The sequence below is a fragment of the Bactrocera oleae genome, chromosome 4, assembly GCF_042242935.1.
Source record: "Bactrocera oleae isolate idBacOlea1 chromosome 4, idBacOlea1, whole genome shotgun sequence".
Taxonomy (NCBI): domain Eukaryota; kingdom Metazoa; phylum Arthropoda; class Insecta; order Diptera; family Tephritidae; genus Bactrocera; species Bactrocera oleae.
This window is the reverse complement of record NC_091538.1, coordinates 37,596,863-37,620,769: the sequence shown is the minus strand read 5'-3', so window position 1 is coordinate 37,620,769 and position 23,907 is coordinate 37,596,863. Positions and strand designations below refer to the sequence as shown.

At 35.2% G+C, this 23,907-nt stretch overlaps 2 protein-coding genes across 15 annotated transcripts in view; both read right to left on the bottom strand.

The window, feature by feature from the left end:
• Positions 1–11,981, bottom strand: part of gem (transcription factor CP2 like gemini) — a 41,990-nt gene extending 30,009 nt beyond the window's left edge. For 2 of the 4 annotated variants that reach the window (XM_014240186.3, XM_070108618.1), the window contains exons 1-3: positions 11,015–11,981; positions 4,477–4,591; positions 3,931–4,134 (exon numbers count right to left, since the gene is read on the bottom strand). In XM_014240186.3, the coding sequence (XP_014095661.2) occupies positions 3,931–4,134; positions 4,477–4,591; positions 11,015–11,473 (778 nt within the window). In that variant the 5' untranslated portion in view covers positions 11,474–11,981. Of the gene's footprint in view, positions 1–945; positions 1,034–3,930; positions 4,135–4,476; positions 4,592–11,014 lie in introns of those variants that run through there. The other 2 variants (XM_036375928.2, XM_070108619.1) reach the window with 2 other exon arrangements.
• Positions 11,976–16,061, bottom strand: LOC118683431 (uncharacterized). Of its 11 annotated transcripts, none has more exons than XR_011396070.1 (4): positions 15,553–15,695; positions 13,647–15,480; positions 13,175–13,568; positions 12,185–13,082 (listed from the first exon to the last, which is right to left on the bottom strand). XR_011396070.1 is itself a non-coding variant. In XM_070108623.1 (2 exons), the coding sequence occupies exon 2, from the start codon at positions 12,187–12,189 to the stop codon at positions 12,013–12,015; it is 177 nt and encodes a 58-aa protein (XP_069964724.1). In that variant the 5' UTR covers positions 12,190–13,009; positions 15,970–16,061; the 3' UTR covers positions 11,976–12,012. The 11 variants fall into 11 exon arrangements, 7 of the variants coding, with proteins under 7 accessions (XP_069964724.1, XP_036231896.1, XP_069964727.1 ...); XR_011396071.1 differs by having other exon boundaries at positions 12,185–13,066; XR_011396072.1 differs by having other exon boundaries at positions 12,185–13,009.
• Between the last annotated feature and the right edge of the window lie 7,846 nt (positions 16,062–23,907).

The following is a 23,907-nucleotide window of genomic DNA, read 5'->3' as shown; positions in this document are numbered from 1 at the left end:
ACTATTATATTCTGTATCATAGTAGGTATTTAGTACACATTGAAGCAATTGCAATGTTTGCTAAACTAAAATTTAGGAATTACTAAAATACTTTGTCATTTGATATGCTGTTCTATTATTAAAATACGGGATGAACGGAATATTTACAATGTTCCACAGCAACATACATATGTATATGAAAGGACATTGCGATGAGGTTCTAACTAAGAAGTAATGAGCAATAACATCGCAATACTAATTTCTATTTCCTGAGGGATATATATTCGTTACAGTAAGCAAAATAGAATGAGAGGCTCACTGAAATGGCTTGTGCTTGAACAACAAAATGGATCCATACCACCACCTAACATAATACTGGTTTTAATGCATTCTTTCAGATATTTCTTTCTTAGTTTCTATTTTTATTTTATTATTGTTAACCATGCATTATTCAAACTATATTTAGTGAATATACCTGCACACTTCCATTAATGTAATAGTACAGTATAAGTATAGTCTAATTATTTCAGCAATAATGAGTGGTGAAAATTGTAATTGAAAATTTATCTATTTGTCATCACTAAGTAGAATTTTGTCAGCCTGTACACAGCCTGTCATACGAAGTTCATTTGCTATTTTCGGTTATAATATGCACTATTTAATAGACTAATTGTATTTTTTGATCGGTAAAAAAGATACAATTATTAATTTTCTAATGTATACAAGTAATATTAAATTAAAAAAATATCCATTTTTCTCAACGTTTTATTAAAAATCTTTTCCATTACCGACTCCCCACTTTTAAGAAATTTTAGATTGGTCAATATTTTACTTTAGAACTCGGATTAATTATTTAATACCAGTGCCAGATTGCAAATGAAAAAATACTCAACAACACATGAATCGTCTGTTTAATCTTTTTCTTTGTGCAATCAGTTTATCCACTTTATTAACATTATATCATACCACATAAATCTGTCTGATACCAAGAGTATAGGCGATTAGTGTTGTTATTGTTGGTAAATGCATTATTCTGCATTTATATATGTTATTGCTTATAGCCAACAAGAGTTCCAAGTCAGTTAAAAACAGGCTTTAATCCAGTATAACAGAGTAAATTTCCAACAAAATAACACTGACACAAGAGCGTCTATGAGTTTAAAATGTATGTATATTTGTAAATATTCCACGTGCTATAACACAACTCTTGATTCTGCTGGTCATATAAAAACTGAGCGTACTTTGGTCGTTTTGTAGAAGATTCAAATTTAATCAATTGTAGATAATAGAAAATCTGTAATCTGGCCCTCTTTTGACACTGCTCTGAGAATAATAATATTAACATTACGTTACAAAAATCAGGGAAGTAGATTTGATTATATTAATACTCACAATGTTACAATATGCCTTAATAACAGAAACAAATAACATACTGCTCAAATCTCAATAGGAAAATAAGTAAAACATTTGAATTTCCAACATATGAAGGTTGTATACAAAACATTTGGAACTACTCAACTCTAAACTATGTATACATCAGACTCCAAATTATTTGAGGTATTAAAAGTGGTTCATGATAAGAAAACGCTGAATCTTACTTACTTAAATCGGATTTATATTCTTCTGTGGAATATCTTAAAAATCATATACATATATATTATAACTATTGTTCGATTTCGACTAATTTAAATAATGCTTTATATCGATAAAATCTTTGGTATTTGCTTTATACAATATTTTAAGGTGTAAAAATCAGATGTATTTAATGATAGAATATATATATAGGATGTGGGCGGTTGGAATCCAATTTCACCCATTTTAAAACTGGAACATAAATATCTCAAGGTTACATTATGCATCAAATTTGGTTCAGATTCGTCGAGCAGTTCCTGCGGTATGTGATTTCACCTAAAAGTGAGCGGTTCATCAATTTTAACACCGATTCACAAATAGCCCAACCGTAATATCTGTAATGTAAAATTAAAGCCTTCTGGGAGATAGTGATTGTTAACTGATCCCTATTCACCCTATTTCGGATGACGATATGCTAGAGACCCAATTTTTTAGTAATTTTTTATGTGCATTATAAAAATAGGGGCGGAACCACGTCCACTTTTAAAATAAATATTATTCACAAAATAGTATTCTGCACCAAATTTAAATGTTTAAGCTTAATCTTTGGCCTAGTTTCATTAATCCGCAATGTCAAACAAGTTTCATCATCGAATTTCAATTCGTCTCCTTATTCTAATCAATTCTATATGTACAAGGTGCAATTCAAAAGTTTCAGGACTTTTATTAAAAAACGAATATTATTTGTTTTTTTTTTTTTGAAAAATTTATTGGTCGCATTGGTAAACATTCAAAATAGTCTCCTTCCGCCTGAATACAACGTTTTGCACGTTCAAGAAGGTTATCGAATGACTTTTTTAGGTCATTTGTCGGTATAGCGTTCAGGATGGCGGTCGTCGCCTTTTGGATGGCATCAACGTCAGCATAGCGGTTTCCTTTCATGGCCAAATGTAGTTTTCCGAATGGGTAGAAGTCGCACGGTGCCATATCAGGTGAATACGGGGAGTGGTTGATTGTTAAAATTTGATTTTTGGTCAAATAATCGGCCACATGCGTCGATCGATGAGACGGCGCATTATCGTGCAACAAACGCCAACTTCCATCTTCGCGATATTCGGGCCGAATGCGATGAATAAGTGCTACCAAACGCTTCAAAACTCCAAGGTAGAATACCGCATTAACGTTTTGGCCGGGTGGAACAAATTCTTTGTGGACAATACCCTTGGAATCATAAAAACAAATTAGCATTGTCTTCACATTTCACTTTTCCAGGCGCGATTTTTTGGGTTTCGACTCATTTCTCATTTATGTCCTCACGACCACTTTGAAAAAGTTTAAACCACTCGTGAATATGGCTACGGGATAGACAATCATCGCCATAAACTTGTTTCATCATTTAATGAGTTTTGGTAAAAGTTTTACCAAGTTTAAAACAAAACTTAATGTTGGCTCTTTGTTCGATGCTCATTTTCCGACCGACACTACAAATGTAATGTCACATGTAGCGCGATATCTCAGCTGTTATGCAAGTTAGCTGTTATATAAATTTTATACGACAACACTGAAGAATACGCAATTGAGGGATAACAATTTCAGACAGATGGCGCCACTAGAAGCCACGTTGTTTAAAAAGTCCTGGAACTTTTGAATTGTACCTTGTATAACTCTATATCTAAATCAATTAGCGTTACAAAAAACCGTAAGGTAAACAAAACTATTGTAGTCTGTGCAACTTATAATTATTATATTAATTAATTACATATATAACATTTTAAAGCGAAAGTTAAGCGAATAAGTTAAATGGTAATTTTCATTGTTTCTTTGTATAAAATTGGCAAACCTTGTGACTTTTTCCTATTTTCAAAAATAAAGAGAACCTTAAAATGCTGCCGTTTAACAAGATAGATGAAAATCTCTGAAAAAGCTGAAGGCTATCCCAAAATTCGAGTTTGAGAAGTGTTTCGACGACTAGAAGAAGCGTCGACATTGTAATATCGAATGGGGACTATTTTGAAGGCGACAATATTAATGTATTATAAAGCAGATCGCAAATCGTTTCAGATCAGTAGAAGGATATAACACGTTTATAAGAAAGCAAAGTAAAAACTGGAAAATGCTATGAAATTTCTGTAAATATTGCCTATTATTATACATGTGGCCTTGGAAATCAGTAGTCGTTATAATGGTTTAATCGCGGCGGTATACAGTCCAATATATAGGCTTAATGCTTCTGTTTTCTAATGCAAGTCATACATATGTAGGTATATGCTGACAGTATGAAAAAATGGAGTTTTATGAGAACTAGTCGACTTTGTTGTCCGATTGTATAACATAAGGGGTCTAAATTTTCACCATTTGTAATAATTTTAATCAACATACCTGTCGTTTTATCCTTTTTGACCTTGTCTTTATCGTGATGAGGAATTTTAGAAGCTAATCCTCCAGACTGTGTAGTAGCTGTGTTTCCACTTTGACCAATGTCCAATGAGTCCCAATCCATTCGTCTCTTTCGCGATCCACTGTTTGAGTAAATTGTCTGCACGTCGATTATTTGAGGTCCAGGCGATTCTTTTGTGTTCTCGTCTGAAAACGATTATTACAAGTAAGTCGTTTTAAAGTTAAAGCTCTGCCATAAAAACTTTAAATTTTATAAATAATCTTAAATTCTATTGAAAAATTTATGAGTAAATTACCCACTTATAATTTAGTTAAACCATTGTTCCATTTCAGTTTATTTTGGTAGCATTGTATGTTAAAGGTAACATTGTAATTATTACGAAAAATCGTATAAGCGTTCCACGATGCTCAAACATTTTTTAAATTAGAATAAATCTTTCAAAAAAAGCTTTTAAACTATTTATTTTTATGGAAATTTCAATAAATTATAATGAAATTGAGACAAGTGTATTTTTAGCAATCACATACCGGTCCAAGATTCCTCCGAATTGGGTGGAGAATCTACGAAAGTGATGACATAATCTGATGCTACTTGATGTTGTGAATAGCCATTCACGTAATAACGGTTTGTTTTATTTAATATCTGTCGAAAAAGTTGGTAAAAATAAAATAAAATTAAAGAAATAATGCATAATATCGTCATTTATTGAAAAAATATAAGAATAAGTAATTTTACTACTAACTTATTTTTGTAGACCAATTTATAAATAAACAGTTAAATTGTATTTAAATTTAGTGTAGTACTATTCACATAATGGTAAATATTTCTGACAGAATTTTTTATAAGCCTGTTAAGTTTGATAAAAAATTTAAGTGATTTAAAAATAAGACGCCTTTTTTCAAAATAAAGCTTATTAAACATTTTTGTTGTGTTATTTAGGAATATCATTCATCTTATTCAAATAACAAAAAAAAAACAATTCCAAACAAGAAAAAAGGCTAACTTCGGCAGCAACGTCCTGAGAAATAAGATAACCAAGAAAAACTTGTACCGATGCTATAATACCCCTCATAAATACAAAGGCTCCTTACAAGAACTTGATTCCGATCGTTCAATTTGTGTGGCAGCTATATGATATAGTGATCTGATCTGAACAATTTCTGCGAATAATACATTGTTGTCTTAAACAATAACTCGTGCCGAATTTCGTGTAGATACCTCGTCAAATAAAAAGTTTTCCATGCAAGCATTTTACTCCGATCGTTTAGTTAATATGGCAGCTATATGCTATAGTCATTCGATCTATACAATTTCTTCGGATATTGGATTATTGCACTAAATAATAATCCATGCCAAATTTCGTGAAGATACCTTGTCAAATCAAAGAGTTTTCGATATAAGCACTTGATCCCGATCGTGCAGTTTGTTGACAGCTATCTGCTATAGTGGTCCGATATCGGCCGTTCTGACAAATGAGCAGCTTCTTAGTGAGAAAAGAACAGGTGCAAATTGCAGATCGATAGCTTGAAAACTACTATACAGACAGACGGACATGGCTAAATCAACTCACCTCATCATGCTGATCATTTATGTATATATTTTACACAATCTCCGACGTTTCATTCTGGGTGTTACAAACTTCGTAACAAGCTTAATATACCCTGTTCAGGGTAAAATGAGTGTTCAGTATAAGAATCGCGTTGCTTTTGCAACAAAGATCCTAATGGTCCCAAATGGATTATTTAAAACCTACAAAGTATTTAAATAGGAGTCGTATATTTGTGAAGAGGTGGTCGGACCATTAGGGAGAAACTGGAAATGTAGATGACAAGCCAGGATGAGGAGAGGAGAGAGGAATCACTTGACATCTAAAAATACAATACGCGTTAGACTTCAGAGATCTGGCATCAAACGCAGTAGTATTGTAATCAAACCTCTACTTTCAAAAACACACATTGGAGTAGGTAAGGAAGGGCTAAATTTGGATGTAACCGAACATTTTATGCTCTCGCAAAGTCAAACGGTATACTCCTTTGAGATTTCTTTATATATTTTGCTTGATTTGCATAGTGGAAAGTGAAAGAATCATATGGAATTTAAAATGGTGTTATATGAGAAATAGGCGTCGTTGCAATCCGATTTCTCCCATTTTTGCCCTGTAACATAGAAATATGAGAAGAATGTTACGTACCGAATTTGATTGAAAACGGTTAAGCAGATCCCAAGATATAGGTTTTCACCTCAAAGTGGGCGGTGCCTTCGTGCTTTTAGAACCTTTTAACAGTACCGTTATATGAGAAGTGGGCGGAGTTGTCACCCAATTTCACCCATTTCCACAGTGAATTTCGTTGTTATAGCTATTGTCATTAGGGAGATCAGTTTTTTGGGCATGGCAGTGGTCGTCCGATTATGCCCATTTGCAATACCAACCGTCTTACGGTAAGAAGAAATGATGTGTACCAAGTTTCATAAAGATATCTCAATTTCTGCTCAAGTTACAACTTGCACGGTTGGACGGTCGGACGGACAGACAGTCACCCGGATTTCAACTCGTCTCTTCATCCTGATCAGTTATATATACATAACCCTATATCTAACTCGATTAGTTTTAGGTGATACAAACAACCTTTAGGTGAACAAAACTATTACACTCTGTAGCAATAGGTTGCGAGAGTATAAAAAAATTTTAAATGGGCGCAGGAAAACATCAATCGTGATTGCAGCAATAGTAATATTTACATATGAGTAAACTTTTGTATTGTTAAACCCTTTGAGACGTGTTTGGCTAAGAAAAGGACAAACATTTATTTAAAAGAGTGTTGAGCATCCCCAAAAGATGCATGTTTATGGTTGCTTTTGTGAGGTACTTCACAGAAAACCTGAAGTCAGCTGAAATGCTTTACAGCAAAAATAACTATTATTGGATACTGAAAAAAGAATATTCTCCGAAACACAGGAGCAAGGCTTTAATGCAAGCCTTAATATCAAAAAAAAAAACATTTAACTTTAACAAAATATTTTATTTGGCTACTCCAACATACTTGGTCGCTTCCTGTGGAATATGGGGAAAATTTAATTTCAAATTACCATCAAAGATGTCAAGATATAATAGACAATGCGTAAGATTAGAGCTGATATTGAATTAACTTCATGTATAACAAAACATCTTGGCAAACTTAATATACCCTGTTCAGGGTATAAAAATAAAAAATAATAGTTTGATACTCATAAAAAAATTCATTTGAAATCATTGAATCTAAATTTTCAAGAGTGCAGCCACTCTATATTATTTAATTTAAGATTCATACACCAAACAAACAAAAAAATATTTATTTTTATTAGAGGGGTTAAGGATGGACGTGATAACATAGCGCAATCAATTCATATCTTCAGTTACCGCATTTTAACATTATTTCATAAACCTAGATGTATCTCTATCATATTATACAGTCACGAACAGCCTTTAGGTGAACAAAATACCATGTGAAATCATGTAACTAACACTGGTAAACAAAATTAAACTTTTTTTATGATGTGACTTCGCAAGTTTCAAATCTCTACAGGCTCTTCTTGAAATATCGTTACTCGGCTTACATGAATTAATTTTCATAAATTAACCGCTATGTCTACATTAACAAGTACTTGATTAAATGATCCGAATAGTTTTGTGCTGTTTGTGGTGATTATATAATTAGATAATACCATTTAAATGAGTCTGATTTTATAAAAAATGGCTATTTGGCCTACTTTAGGAATAAAATACATAGAAAATAACTGGCTGATATGCGTTGATCTTAAAATGGTAAATTTTCTTTTGGGTCAACAGGGAGGATATACCAAATACCTCTGTTTCAAGTCCTTATGGGATAACCGAGCCAAAACAGAACACTGGACTAAAAAAGTTTGTAGCATGAATGTAATGAATGCCCTTCTAGTAGCCGGAGACCGAATTATATTACCCAGCCTTCATATAAAGTTAGGTCTGATGAAACAGTTTGGAAAATCTCTAAGCAAGGATGAAATATGAGTAAAAATTTTCCATATTGAGCACAGAAGAAATTAAAGTTGGTATTTTTGACGGTCCCCAAATCAGGGAACTAGTAAAAGACCAAAATTTTGTGCAAAATTTCTTAGGAAATAAAAAGTCTAAAAGGAGAACGCTTTATCAGGATATTCGCACTATGGAAGAGCGATACCAACGTCGTTGGAATGAAAGTATGGTGGCTTAAAGAAAGCACATAAAAGAATTTTTTTTTCATGTTATGTAAGAGCAATATATTTTTTAATTCTAAAATTGCCCATAAAGTCCAAACTTTCATACGCATATGCAATTACAAAGAAAACGATTTTTTAGAAGTTGTTTCTAAATAAATGTGTTCTTTATTTTCAAATTGTGTTAAAAGTAGTTCGTTGAGTATTTGTTTTGTAAGTTATCGCTATATACGTTTGTATCTACGTATGTACCATATCCGATACAAATTTTCTAAAGAAATAACTCTATATTTTGCATTAAAACATGATTTTTTATTTAAATTGAAAAAAAGAAAAAAAATAATGGCAGGATGGAATTTATTTTAAAAGGAAGATAAAATAACAATGGTCGCCAAGAAGGGAGGGGTTTATCTTGATTTCCGAAAAACATACGAGTCTTATGGAAAAAGTTAAATGATGGCAATGCTTTAGGTAATAAAAAGATCTCTAACTTTTGCGTTAACACCTTTTTCACATAACCTCAAAATTTATGATAAAAACTCAAACAACCAACTTTTTAACCCAAATAAAACCTTCCATTTATTGCGAAAATAATGGATTTCTTTTTACTAGACCTAATATTTAACAATTCAACACTTTTTACTTCTGCGAGCAAAATGTTTGTTGATTGAATTGGGCGGGGCGATCTTTCGGCCAGGCCAAGAATTTTTTGGTTCACGTAGTATTTAATGATACCCTGAACAGGGTATATTGAGTTTGCCAGGAAGTTTGTAACACCCAGAAGGAAACGTCGGAGACCCTATAAAATATATATACGTCTGTCTGTATATTATAGGTATATACAAACTAGTCCTTCAGTTTTTAAGCTATCGATCTGAAATTTTGTACCTGTTCTTTTCTCACTAAGAAGCTGCTTGTTTTGTCAGAACGGCCAATATCGGACCACTATAGCATATAGCTGGCATACAAACTGAACAATCGGAATCAAGTACTTGTATGGGCAACTTTTTTCGATCGGAACAAAGTGCTTGCATGGAAAACTTTTTTATTTGACGAGGTATTTTCACGAAATTAGATCGGAATCAAGTTTTTGTAAGAACCTTTGTGTTTGTGAAGGGCATTCTAGCTTCTGTGCAACCGAAATTAACGTTTTTTCTTGTTATACTCTCGCAACCTGTTGCTACAGAGTATAATAGTTTTGTTCACCTAACGGTTGTGTGTATTACCTAAAACTAATCGAGTTAGATATAGAGTTATACATATATAAACGATCAGGATGAAGAGGTTGACATCCGGGTGACTGTCTGTCCATTCGTTCGTCCGTCTGTGCAAGCTGTAACTTGATTAAAAATTGAGAAATCATTGTGAAACTTGGTACACATGTTTCTTGGTATTGTAAGACGGTTGGTATTGCAGATGGGCATAATCGGACCACTGCCATGCCCATAAAACGACATTAATCAAAAACAAATAAATTGCCATAACTAAGCTCCACAGCAACAAAGAAGTCTAAATTAGTTTTGTACCTATATTTTACTTCCTATTAACAAAAATTATACTAAAATCATCATCAAATCTGACAGGATTAAAGCCAACTATGCGGTATAAAGTCAGCCGGAAGTTAGAAAATCTTTATATTAGGTATATAAAGGCTATGGGAATTTTTGAACCGATTTAATCCAGGCATACTATTATCAGAAAAGGATCTTCTCCGAATTTCTATAATACCATATATCTCACAGATTTACTGATATTTTCGATAAAAAGTTCGCAACAGGTACTGGGGTCCACATTTTGGGTATCTGGGTGTTTGAATAGTTTTTGTCCGGCTTGGACAATTTTTTTCATAAGGTGGCACGCCTTAAAGCAACTTTTCGTGAAAAGTTTTATCCGAACACATTGATTAGTTTTTGATTTGTATACTGGAATGTGATAGAATCAGATGGAATTTAAAACTGTGTTATATGGAAAGTAAGCGTGGTTTTTGTCTAATTTCACCTACAAGTATTTTTATACTGTCGTATAGGAATGTCAGGATAATATTATATACCGAGTTTAATTGATATCGATCGAGTACGTCCCGGGATATGGGTTTTCATCTAAATGTTTTTTTGTTGTATTGGCTTTTATAAAGAATTCTCGTTCCATCTCGGGTGTACATTTTTTCCTAAATAAGATTTTATTTAGGCGCAAATTCCTTTATAGATTTATCGCACTTTTAGTAGATTTTAACAAAACCGTTATATGGGGAGAGGGCGGGGTTATGATCCGATTTCATCCATTTCCACACTGCCAGTAGGAGTTCAAAAGGATTTTTTCTAAGCGAATTTGGACATTGTAGCTTTAGTGGCTTAGAAGATATTTACATTAAGCTTATTGGGGCCCCGCTTATTTTTTTTTTTTAGTTTTTAGCCCACAGGTGCCACTTTCTACTGCGATCCCCTGTACTAAATTACAGTTTTACATTTTAATTAAGTGCTAAGTTATAGCATTTTATAGATTTTCAATTAATGGCGTTTCGTGGGCGATTGCGTCCATCTACTAACTCCTAACTTTTTCGCCAAGGAATACGTATATCAAGTTTCATTCAGATATCTTAATTTTTACTCAAGTTATCGCTTGCACAAACGGACGGACAGATAGACTGTCACTCGTAATTCAACTCGTTTGGTCATCCTGATCATTTATATATACATATAGGTATAACTCCATATTTATCTCAATTCGTTTTAGGTGATACAAACAACCGATAGGTAAACAAAACTATTATTCTCTGTATAAAAACTATATGTTTAATTATATAATGTTGAACTGCGCTGTTATCTATTCTGTGGCGGAGATAATGATACTTACTTGACTATTGTTGCTATTATGCGTGATGTTGCTGGTCTTTCTGTTATTGCTATTGCCAATACTGCTATTACTATTAATATTGGTGTTGTTAATATTTTCGTTACTATTTCTACTTTGCTGCTGCTGATAATGATTCTGCTGAAGATTGCTGGTGGCGTATTCCATTTGATCTGAACAAAAACTTATTGGTTCTGTTGTCGGATCGGTTTTTAAAGTCGAATCGTTGATTCCTGAGTTTTTGTGCGCCGACAAATGTTGTAGGTGCAGCTGCTGCTGTATATGCAATTGGTTATTGTATTGTTGTTGCTGCTGATGTTGCAAATCTTGTTGTTGGTAATAGTTATGGGGGTATTGGGGCTGTTGTTGTTGATGTTGTTGTAATGGATATGGATCAAATAAAGTTTGCAAATCGAAATAATTTGGCTGCTGCTGATGTTGCGAAAGCAGCGAAAGCGCCATTCGGTTTTATAAATATGCCAAAAATTTTAAAACACACCCACACGCTCGGCTAAAACGCAATATTTATGTTCGACTACCGAAATTAACTAATAGAGTCCCGGAACAAATGTTTTCATATACATACGTTGTTATTATTTCTTTCCGACGCGATATTAGTTTTAAATTTTAGAAGACAACGAAGAAAGTCTTTAGATCTTTCTAATGAAGTTGATCGTAGTAAAAGGGTAGCGCGTTTCAGAGTGTGTATTCTATTAACACATATTTTTGAAATTTTTAAGAGTTTGAGGTTCAAGAATCTTGCAACATTTATTTTTACTATTTGATGCTATTTACACTTTGATTTTACTAATAACCAGATGCTGCTTTACACTAATTTCTATTATTTTTACTCTTATTTTATATTTAACTCCTTAATATCGATAATATGAATATAGCTTTGTAACACACTAGTAACAAATATACTATGTTGACTAAATACTTTGCTTTGACACTGAAGGCTATCTCAATGAAATAGTTCGCAAGCTTCACAGATAAAATGTTTAAAATAACACGAAAAAGGAATTGTACAGCTCCTTTATTCCTGTTGTCTCACGTTGACGATGGCTTCGAAGTAGGGTATTCTCGATTTTCAGCAGCATTTTGTTTATCAGATACATGTAACTCACTTGGTGCTCATTGGAATGGAATCTGAGTTCTTTGTGATTAGGCTTCTCCATTTATTGAAAGGCAAAGTTTTGTTTTCGTGATCGAAAATTTTAAAAACTCGGTTTGTATAGTTTATTCTCAAGTATTAATGTTCGTGTGGATTTCTCACTGTTCGTGTTCGCAGCAATTTATCAGTTTAATCACGCAGCACTCTAACTACTCACTTTCTGTTGTTACGCTTATCGCGTCTAGTCAAATGCTTGAATTCATCATGGTTCTTTGTTTTTGTTCGATGCCCGACAATATTACACCGAATATTCAGATTTATTTACTTGCACTTTTTTTTACTTTTTCAGATTGTGTAGCGTTTTTACTTCTTTTTCTTACTTCTTATTTCAGACTGATATGATAATTTGTGGAAAATATTAAATAGACTACGCTCTCCGAAAATGTGGTGTTTTGAAATTATTCCGACTCGCTCATCACTCGATTACTTTCTGAAATGGGTTTTTCGTTTTGTTAATAATTCGTCACTGCGAAGAAACGCTAGTCAAAATGGTGATTTGTCTATACAATGCTATAAGCGTAATCTTGTTCACTGCTCATGTGTGTTTAACTTTTTTAGCTATGTATTTTATAATATATTCTACACTGTATTTGTTAATATGATAAGTTCACTTCTGCACACATTTGTTGTTTATTTCATGGTTGTTATTGTTTTTACTTTTTGCTGTTGAATTGTTGACACTGTCGTTATGAGCTCGGCCAGTTAGTAAGGGCGTGATTTAATTGTCGTTTCCGCTAGTTTCTCAAACTACTAAATGTTCACTTAATGTAAATACACACGTGTTTATTATCGTGTAATATTTGTTAGAGTTTTAAACAGAGTTGCTTGAATTAAAATGCACTTATTTATTAATCAAACTGGGTATTTCAAATTCTTGACGCCTGAAACGAAAAAACACTAGCGTGTAAAATAATTAGGCGCACATTCTCCAGATACTCGTACATATGTACATATATCGACAAATGGACATTCACTGAGGCTACACTAACAATCTTTTATCATCTAGAGTCTGCGTGTGATTTGTTTTTGTCAGTAGTTGGGGTTTTCGGTGAGCGTCTATGAAACGATTACGCACGTTAAAGGAGCAATTTTAATACAACGAAGCAATGCTTCGCACAGCGAAATGAGACCATCATTTTAGTAAAACTTTTGGCTGAATCCAACCACCACCGCAACCGTGTCGTTCGTACACGAGGTCAAAACAAAAATGATCGAGGAGAAATTGTGTCGATTGCGAGAAACTGCAGAATCCGTATACAATCAAACGGTTCAGCGATAGTGATTGTTCTAGACTTGCTTGTGTCTCTGTCAACAGGTCCAGCTATGGCGACGATTCAAACACGGACTCCGATAGATCTACTGGTGGCGCTCGCTCGATACTCACTACAAGTACAAAATAAATGAAAACGAAAACGAAAACTACTGATGACTGCGGCCTAAAGAGCTTATTTCATTACTAACCTATCCATATATACATACGAGTATTTACGTCCATTTGTAATACACACATTTATACATATTGTCATCAATGTTGCTTGGTTGGCGTTGTCTCCATATATCGACATACATAAGTATGTATGTATAAACATTTTACTCATGAATGTTACTGATGGCTCTGCCACTGACAGTCACTTACTACACACATACATACTAATAAACGTGTATGTAGCTAATTGAATGGGAAATAAGCGTGAAAGAGGTCGGGTACTAGCGCTCAGGAGTGTGGGGCCTCTATTGTTCAGATACTTATCTTAATAAACCGTTCAAATGTATGCAGATGTGCTGCGTGTATGTGTGTGTATATGGATATTTATATGAATAGTCTATGAAAAGTAATCAGGGAGCAAGCGAGTACGTTATGAGGTAGAAGAGATCGAGAGCTCAACTAACCTTTGCTAGCAGGTTGGTGAGCTTCATGTGCTTTACACACATATGTATATGTATGTACATATATTACAGCGTACTCTTTCCGCTCCCTTTGTATGCGGTGTTAGCAAATGTACGTACTCAAATACAAGACTGTGTGCTTAAATTAGCAAAATTTTTTTTTGACAATTAAGTGTTTAAAAGCGTCATTCGGCCAGCTTTGCCTTCGTAAAATATTGTATTCGTGTTAATGTAATAATGAATGTATTTCTATTGCTGTGCATAAATAAATAAATGTACTCATCCACGTGAGTATTACTTGCTTATTTAAAATTGTACGATCGTCTATTTCTCAAATTCACCATACACACCCGATCACGAACTGGAGTTCACTTACGATCGTATCAACACATACATACATATTTACCTACTTAAATCTACGTAAGCTTAGTGCCGTTTCAGACAGGGACGCAAAAGAGTCTCATACCAGTTTATTGTGGGCGAGGGGACGACGAGGAAAGACGAAGGGACCGTGCCACTCGTGTTCGGGTGGCACGCTTTGTGTTCTTGTTCGTAACAGCTCGCTGCTACCCTTTTCAGCATTCCTTTTCACTTTCAAATCCTTTGAATGGTTGCAAGAGCGCTCGGTTTCAAATGAATTCGATCGCAAATTTGAGTTCTGTTATCTATTTTTGTATGTAATATGCAAATATGTATGCATAGAATAATAGAAATATTATGACAAATTGTAAATAAGGAGAAAATTAAGATATAGATTATGGAGTAAAGAAATTATGAATTTTTAATACGCAGTAAAGAAATTATGAGTTTTTAATACTTAAAGATTAGGAAATTGCTATTATAAATTTGGCCTTGAAAATATTAGTTGCGGATATTCAATACATTCTTGTGGATTAGGGAATTCCCGTCTTTAGTATTTTTTTGAAACTATTTAGCGGGTAGGTACTTGTATTATGCATATTGTTCTACCATATTCATGGTAATTCATTGCAAGCAAAATGTGTGACCATCATCTCAACATACAAATGAAATACGCAGCATGCAGTGTTGCGCGGTGTTGCGCAGTCGAACCGCACAAATATTTACGAACATTTTGTGAAAAGGAATGCAGAAAAACTAGACTCGAGTTGCTGGACTCTTTTTGACCGTGTGAATGCCCAGAGCGACACCAAAAGAAAATTTGAAAAAGATCAGACTCTTTTGCATCCCTGTCTGAAACGGCACTTATGTGTTTTTGTCACTCGCTTATTACTTTTGAACGATCGTATGTATGTATGTATGTACATACGAGTATGTAATTTACTTTCGTCGTGTCTGACAAAATAATAACGTTTAACAGATCTTGCCTTGTGAGTGGGATCACGATGATTTCCCGTTTCAATCAACAAATGCCGACCAATTGGCTTTCCTTCGTTCAATAGTACATAAAAGACGACACTGTTCGTTAAACAGCAGTTTTTGATATTTTATTATTGCTTACTTCGTTGTGTTCTGATCTTATTGTCGCAGAAGTTGGGCATTGTGGTTACTGATGTTGATATCGGAAACACATTAACAAGCTCACTTACAAACCGATCCATACGTTAGCATGTGAATGCGCAAAGCCACAAATTCATGTCTGATACTCACACACTTACAACTGAGCACTCACAGTTGCTTCTCGACTGTGTTTTCTCACTGGCCCAGCAAACAAGGGATATTGCTCACAAATTGATAATGAAACCCCAAACATTTGTTTCATATAAATACATATGTGCATTCATACATATTTACATGCTTTATTAATTTTTATTAAAGTTTTGATCTAATGTCAATTATATTTCCTTGAAGACATTTTTGAAACGAATTTATTAAAATTCTTAGAAGCAAAAATTGTGCACGAGAGACATTCACATACTTTTATATATTATATTATACTTATATATTATATTGAAACAGATCCCGGCATCTGACGTTCAAGGAAACACTTGCTATAATTACAATCGTAACAATCGTACTAACTTCGCTGAATGCGGCATGAGCTGGTACGAGTTATTGTTTCCAAAAGCTGTTCTCACCATTCAGCGAAAATTGGAGCCATGGTTCACCAAATGGTTTTTAGTCAGCAAAATAACTCGCTCTACCTACATGACATGTGCATGTATTTTCATACATAAGTACATACATGTTGTTATGCCAACGCCGGCAATGCATTTCATACATGCACTTATGTATATATTCATGCACTCGCATTGAAACACAGTAGGGAATTGCTCGCGTACGATAGGATATACCACCGAATGTGTAAGTTCTAGTTATACAAGTAAGTATATAACGAGAACAAGTAAGGAAGGGCTAAGTTTGGATGTAACCGAACATTTTATACTCTCGCGAAGTCAAATGGTATACTTATGTACTCGTTTGAGATTTCTTTGTGGAGTGATTGATATTTTCGGTAGAAGGTGAACTATAGGCACTGGGGTCCACATATTTAGTACTTAGAGGCTTGAACAGTTTTGACAATTTTTGGTCACAAGGTGGCATACTTTAAACGTATTATTCACGCAAAGTTTTACCCCGATATAATCATTGTTGCTTGATATGCATAGTGGAAAATGAAAGAATCAGATGAAATTGAAAATGGTGTTATATGGGAAATAGGCGTAGTTGTAGTCCGCTTACGCCCATTTTCGCACTATAACAGAATATGAAAATGTGAAAGGAACGTTATGCCCCGAATTTAGTTAAAATCGGTTAAACAGATCCCAAGATATGGGTTTTCACCTAAAAGTTGGCGGTGCCACGCCCACTGACTAATTTTGAACGCGGTTCCTGTAAAATCATCTCATACCATCCCAGAGATAAAATTTAATGTCTCTGGCGTGTTTAGTGATTGATTTATCGCGCTTTTAGTATTTTTTAACAGTACCATAATATGGGGAGTGGGCGGGCTTGTTACTCGATTTCACCCATTTTCACACTGTCAATAGAGGTGCTAAAAACATTTGCTCCCAGTGCATTTGGTTGTTATAGCTTTAGCGGTTTAGGAGATATGGACAGTAAAGTTATTAGGGGCGGGATCACGCCCACTTTTTACAAAAATTTTTACTGCAGATGCCCCTCCCTAATGTGATCCTTTGCACCATATAACATTCTTGTATTTTATTGCGGAGCTTAGTTAGTTAGTTGCGAGAGTATAAAAATAATTCTTTTCCTTTTTGCTTCAGATGACGTTTTCGTATCCGTTTATGTTTATTCTGGAAATGTTTGCCTACAAACTTCCATAAAATAACTTAAGGGGGCTTTCTACTTTGAGAGATCAACAAAATCACTTTTTTTTGCATATTTAGATAGATACATATTAGAATAGAGAATACGCTCTCAAAATTTCGAAATTTGAAATCTGTTATTACGACAGTTATCGGCCGTTAGGTAGGGCGGTGTCAAGATCTACAACTTTTGTTTTGACACCTTTTTCACATAATCTCAAAATTTATGTGAAAAATCATAATAACCAATTTTTTGGTTTTTATACTCTCGCAACTTGTTGCTACAGAGTATAATAGTTTTGTTCACCTAACGGTTGTATGTATCACCTTAGACTAATCGAGTTATATATAGGGTTATATATATATAAATGATCAGGATGAAGAGACGAGTTGAAATCCGGGTGACTCTCTGTCCGTCCGTCTGTGCAAGCTGTAACTTGAGTAAAAATTGAGATATCTTTATGAAACTTGCTACACATGTTTCTTGGTACCGTAAGACGGTTGGTATTGCAGATAGGCATAATCGGACCACTGCCACGCCCATAAAACGCCATTACTCAAAAACAAATAAATTGCCATAACAAAGCTCTACAAGACTCCTATTTGGTATACAGGATCACATTAGGAAGGGGCATCTGCAGTTAAAAAATTTGTTTTAAAGTGGGCGTGGTCTGCCCCCCTAACAGGTTTAATATACATATCTCCTTAACCGCTAAGGCTATAATAACAAAATTCACTAAGAGCAAATGTCTTTAGCACCTCTATTGACGGTGTGAAGATGTGTGAAATAAGGTGACAACCCTGCCCACTTCCCATATAACGGTACTGTTAAAAACTACTAAAAGCGCGATTAATCAAGCACTAAACACGCCAGAGACATTAAATTTTATCTCTGGGGTGGTATGAGATGACTTTATAGGAACCTCGTACAAAATTAGTAAGTGGGTGTGGCACCGCCCACTTTTTGGTGAAAACCCATATCTTGGGATCTGCTTAACCGATTTCAACCAAATTCAGTACATAATATTCCTCTTATATTTGTATCTTATTGTGCGAAAATGGGCGAAATCGGATTACAACCACGCCTATTTCCCATATAACATCATTTTAAATTCCATCTGATTTTTTCACTTTCCAGTATGCAAATCAAGGAACAATGATTATATCGGCGTTAAACTTTGCGTGAATAATACTTTTAAAGTATGCCACCTTGTGACCAAACAATATCAAAATTGAACCAAAACTATTCAAGCCCCTAGGTACAGAATATGTGGACCCCAGTGCCTATATTTGACTACTTACAGAAAATATCGGTCAATGTGTAAGATATATAATTGAAATTCATATAATAAAATAAATAAATGAATGTCTCGATAATAGTTAGGGTTAGGTAAGCGGGTCGATCCTAAGAAGGATCACACTTGGACAGCTTAAACGCCGGTCCGTTGTGGTACCCAAAACTCCTATGAGCCGGATCAATAGACCCTTACATGTCGACAAAGCGCTTTGTGCCTATGACAAACTTGTTGAGACGGCCAATATCTGTTTCGGCCAGATCTTCTGGTCCGCCAAAAGTGTGATTGCCGAGATGTTTCAATCTCAACCTAGCAAAAGCCGGACAATGGAGGAGAAATTGCCGGGATGTTTCCACTTCACCCTCCTCCATACAGCTTTGACAACTGCCATCGGGTAGTATTCTAAGCCGCACCGCATGAGTTCCCATTGGACAGTGCCCAGTGAGAACTCCTACCATGGCGGCGAGGTAAACTTTGTTCAAGGCGAGAAGACCCCCCGACCTCCTGCGATCCACTCTCGGCCAGAAGGACCGCGCAGTCGCGCAGGAGCTGGTCGTCGACCAGCGTCTGCTGAGCGCATCCGAGGTCCATTGGCCCAGAGCCAGAATGCAAGACGTTAGTGGAGAACCAACTCGATCTCATTCCGATGTGAGCTGGGCAAGGGTGCCCCCCCTGGGTGCCCCCCCTCGGCCTTGCAATTCCCAGCGATTCCGCTGTGACCAGGCAACCAAACTATCCTGATATTGAAGTAGCCTGATACTAATTCTAGCGAGGACAGACACTCCTTGACTAGCTTTGAATGCACGGTTCGCGCACTCAGGGCTTGTATTGCCGCTCTGCTGTCGGAGTGAATGCTCACCTCTCTAAACGAAGCTACACTACGCAACAGTACTTCTACCGTTCTACCTTGATCGCGGCCACTTCCGCCTGAAAAACGCTACAGTGGTCCGGTAGCCTGAAGCAAAGATTGACGGAGAGCTCTTTACAGAAAACCCCCCCTTCAACTTTCCCTCCTAGCTTCGACTCATCCGTGAAAAAGCTCACCGCGCCTGTTCTCCAGCGGCTTCTTCCCCTCCACATCTCCCTCGTCGGGATATGAGCAGAGAAAAAGCCGCTGTGACGCAGTGATCCAAATTTTCAGGAATGCAGGTGAAGGAGGAGAGAATTGCGGCGTGTCCTTGTTCGGACCTCTTCACAAGCCCAGCTTCTCTAAGTCTAATAGCACACCTCTCAGCAATGCACCTACCGGCAATGTCCACAGGTGCTATATTTAATATAGCGTTGAGAGCTATCGTTGGTGTGGTTCGCAGTGCACCGGAGACTCCGATGAGCGCCGCTCTTTGGACTCGCTCAAGCTTTTTAGCTAGGGTAGTATTTTTGAGCGTCTTTCACCAGACGAACACACCATAGAACAGTATTGGCTTGACTACGGTTTCGTAGAGCCAGAACAGCACCTTTGGTGAGAGTCCCCACCTTTTCCCTATAGCTCCCCTGCAGCAGTATAAGGCGACCGATGCCTTCTTGACTCTCTCCTCGATGTTCGGCCTCCAAGAAAGCTTTCTATCCAGGATGAACCCTAGGTATTTCACTTTAATAATAGTATGTTTGTGTAAAAAAATGGGTTGAATCGGATCAATAATTCCTATATCCCTCATATACCTAATATAAAGATTTTTGAAATTCCAGGTGACTTTATACCGCATGTATAATGTGAGTTATCTCAATGAAAATGATAGAGCGTGTTTTACTCATAACAAGGTATCTTTGTGCCTAAAATAGACGAAATTGGGTGGAAATTTTACCTAGCCCCCATGTAACCAATATCAGGATTTTCGAATATTCGTCTGACTTTACTCCATATGATTATTGATGGTATGTGACGTACCTTAATGAAACAGTGGCATTCTTACCAGTTTTATGCCAAATATTTCGGTCAGTGAGTATAAACATTTTTTATACACTCGCAACATGTTTATATATAAAATTTATTTAAAATATGTTCTCTATGCTCGAGTATAGCTGAGCAATGTCAAAATTAATATTCTCTATTCTCAATATAAAGGGTGTTTTGTTTTAGAGGTATAGATCTTTAAATTGCAATAAAACAACGATAGATTATTCGATTGACATGAATTTTATTTATCCGAAAGATAATCTTGTGGCATTATATTTTAAATATGATTTCAGGGATATTACCGCCACGCCTGGCTCGGACGTAGTCCAATCTGAACGTCCAATTCTCGATGACTTTTTCCAACATTTGTGGCCGTATATCGGCAATAACTCGGCGAATGTTGTCTTCCAAATGGTTAAGCGTTTGTGGCTTATGCGCATAGACCAATGACTTTACATAACCCCAGAGAAAGTAGTCTAGCGGTGTTAAATAACTAGATCTTGGAGGCCAATTCACAGGTCCAAAACGTGAAATTAGGTGGTCACAAATGTGTCTTTCAATAAATCGATTGTGGTGAGAGCTGTGTGACATGTTGCACCGTCTTGTTGGAACCATAGCTCCTAGACATCATGGTTGTTCAATTCAAGAATGAAAAAGTTAGTAATCATGTCTATATGCCGATCAGCATTGACTGTAACTTTCTGGCCATCATCGTTTTTGAATAAGTACGGACCAAGGATTCCACCAGTACATAAAGCGCACCAACCAGTTAGTTTTCAGCTGTTAAATCGGTCGCCATCTCGAACAGTAATGCCAACTTAAATGGTATAGAACCCTCGAAAAAAAACACCCGTTATATATAAATGATTTCTATTTTTCCACCTGTCTTTAAACCGTAACAAGCTTATAATATAAAATTTAGCCACTTTGGTCGAGTTAATATCACATTCATACTTATATATATCGCACTTCAAGATGTTTTTTTGTTTTTTTTTGTTTTAATATAATTTTCACTGACGCGAACTAAAATATAGCAATAAAACTGAGACTAAGTTTATGGCCTTTAATATAAGTCAAGAAGATACCAAATTTGATTATAATTTAATTACGATTTCATTTAATAATGGATGTTTAATTCTTTCTCAATATTTTTATATTGATGAGACGAGTTGAAATCCGGGTGACTGTCTGTCCGTCTGTCCGTAGGTGCAAGCTGTAACTTGAGTAAAAATTGAGATATCTTTATGAAACTTGGTAGACATGTTTCCTGGTACTGTGAGACGGTTGGTATTGCAGATGGGCGTAATCGAACCACTGCCACGCCCACAAAACGCCTTTAATCAAAAACAAATAAATTGCCATAACTAACCTCCGCAATAAGATACAAGACTGTTATTTGGCACACAGGATCACATTAGGGAGGGGCATCGGCAGTAAAATTTTTTTTTTAAAGTGGGCGTGGTTCCGCCTCTAATAGGTTTAATGTGCATATCTCCTAAACCGCTAACGCTATAATAACAAAATTCACTGGAAGCAAATGTTTTTAGAACCTCTACCTACAGTGTGAAAATAGTTGAAATCGGGTGGCAACTCCGCCCACTCCCCATATAACGGTACTGTTAAAAACTACTAAAAGCGCGATAAATCAAGCACTAAACATGCCAGAGACATTAAATTTTATCTCTGGGATGGTATGAGATGACTTTATAGGAACCGCGTTCAAAATTAGACAGTGGGCGTGGTACGTTTAAAGTATGCCACCTTGTGACCAAAAATTGTCTAAACCGAACCGAAACTGTTCAAGCCCCTAAGTACTAAATATATGGACCCCAGTGCCTATAGTTGACCTTCTACCGAAAATATCAGTCAATCCACAAAGAAATCTCAAACGAGTGTACCATTTGACTTTGCGAGAGTATAAAATGTTCGGTTACATCCGAACTTAGCCTTTCCTTACTTTTTTAATATATGGTTTTGCCACACCTGAAGGAATTTCCTGTCCTTTGATTCTAGCGAATTGCAAGAGTACATAATTCTCTGTTCAGCTAGTACCCATTATCGGGGATATATTGACCCTAGCTCCGACATACTTTATGTAAAAAATTCCAACTTCCATTTGGCTTTATATAAACGATGTGTGATGCCGACAATGTGTAAAATCGGTCCACGAATTTCCCCAGCTTACATTTGATATTTTCGAAATTAAATGAACAGTTTTTCTTAAAAATAATGTAGTTTATCGCTGCATATTAATGAAATTTGTCTAGACCTTTGTTGTACCGCTCCTCTGGTACAATATATTAAATCTCTTTGGTTCAAATTTATATCTCATATAGCATGTGTGAGTTAAATATCTTCTTTTTGTTAAAGTTAACATTTTGGAGAAAAACAATAGTATTGACACTAAATAAATCTATGATCAATAACATAACTTAATACGATACCAAATAATAATCGAATAATATATGTTGAATTATTTCGCAACATTTTTTTACTTTAGCAACATGTTGCAACAGAGTATTGTGTTGTTAACTAAACGGTTGTTTGCATCACCTAAAACTAATCGAGATAGATATAGATTTCTATATACATATATTTCTTCTAATATTTGGTGATAATCAGTGGATTAGTATAGTTTCTCAGCCATAAAGTTGAACTTATAACAAAAGATACCAGACAACAATGTCAAAAAGTTTCTTAGACTGCTGGACTTTGTATAGAGCAAAAATATCTTTCTAGAAAAAATAGAATAAATATTAGTAGTGTAGTATCAAAAGGGCTAAAGATCCTTTCTATGTGGTAATAGATAAACTGCGACCCCATCCGTTTAAATGATATTGTCTATTATTTCAGTTTGCGACACATTTTAATATTAAGGTCATGAGTTGAGCTGTAAACTCAAGAAAGTTACATTTAAGTACTTTTTGGGATTTACCCAGCCCCGTGTTAGTTATTTTTAATTTAGCCTTTATGAGCAGACCTTTCAAAATAGGTACTATAGATCCCCTGTTTTAAAAAACGTTAGACAAAAGCAATTTACGAAGGGGTTTTTCGAGCACTTGATTTCAATACAATGAAATAATCTACTAATTTCTAAAATATAATTTGTATTATTATGTTACCCAATTATTATGTATTATTATGTTACTGAATATCTATGTAATATTATAGGTATACAAAAGTACGTAAGCTGTGTGTACAAAAATATACCATAACAAAACTATTATACTCTGTAGCAACATGTTGCAAGAGTATAATAAATATCAGTACACTGTGTTTGTAGTTTCAGTTACACTAGATTCATTGACCAGCAAAGTGCTTTATTCAAACTAATTTTAGTGTGTTAGTTATATAGTGTTTAAACTATTATTATATACAGTGGCGAGCAAACACATATA

Bases quoted from the DNA above. Each gene is read 5' to 3' on its own strand.
- LOC118683431 (XM_070108623.1), bottom strand. From the start codon at position 12,189: ATGGAGAAGCCTAATCACAAAGAACTCAGATTCCATTCCAATGAGCAC.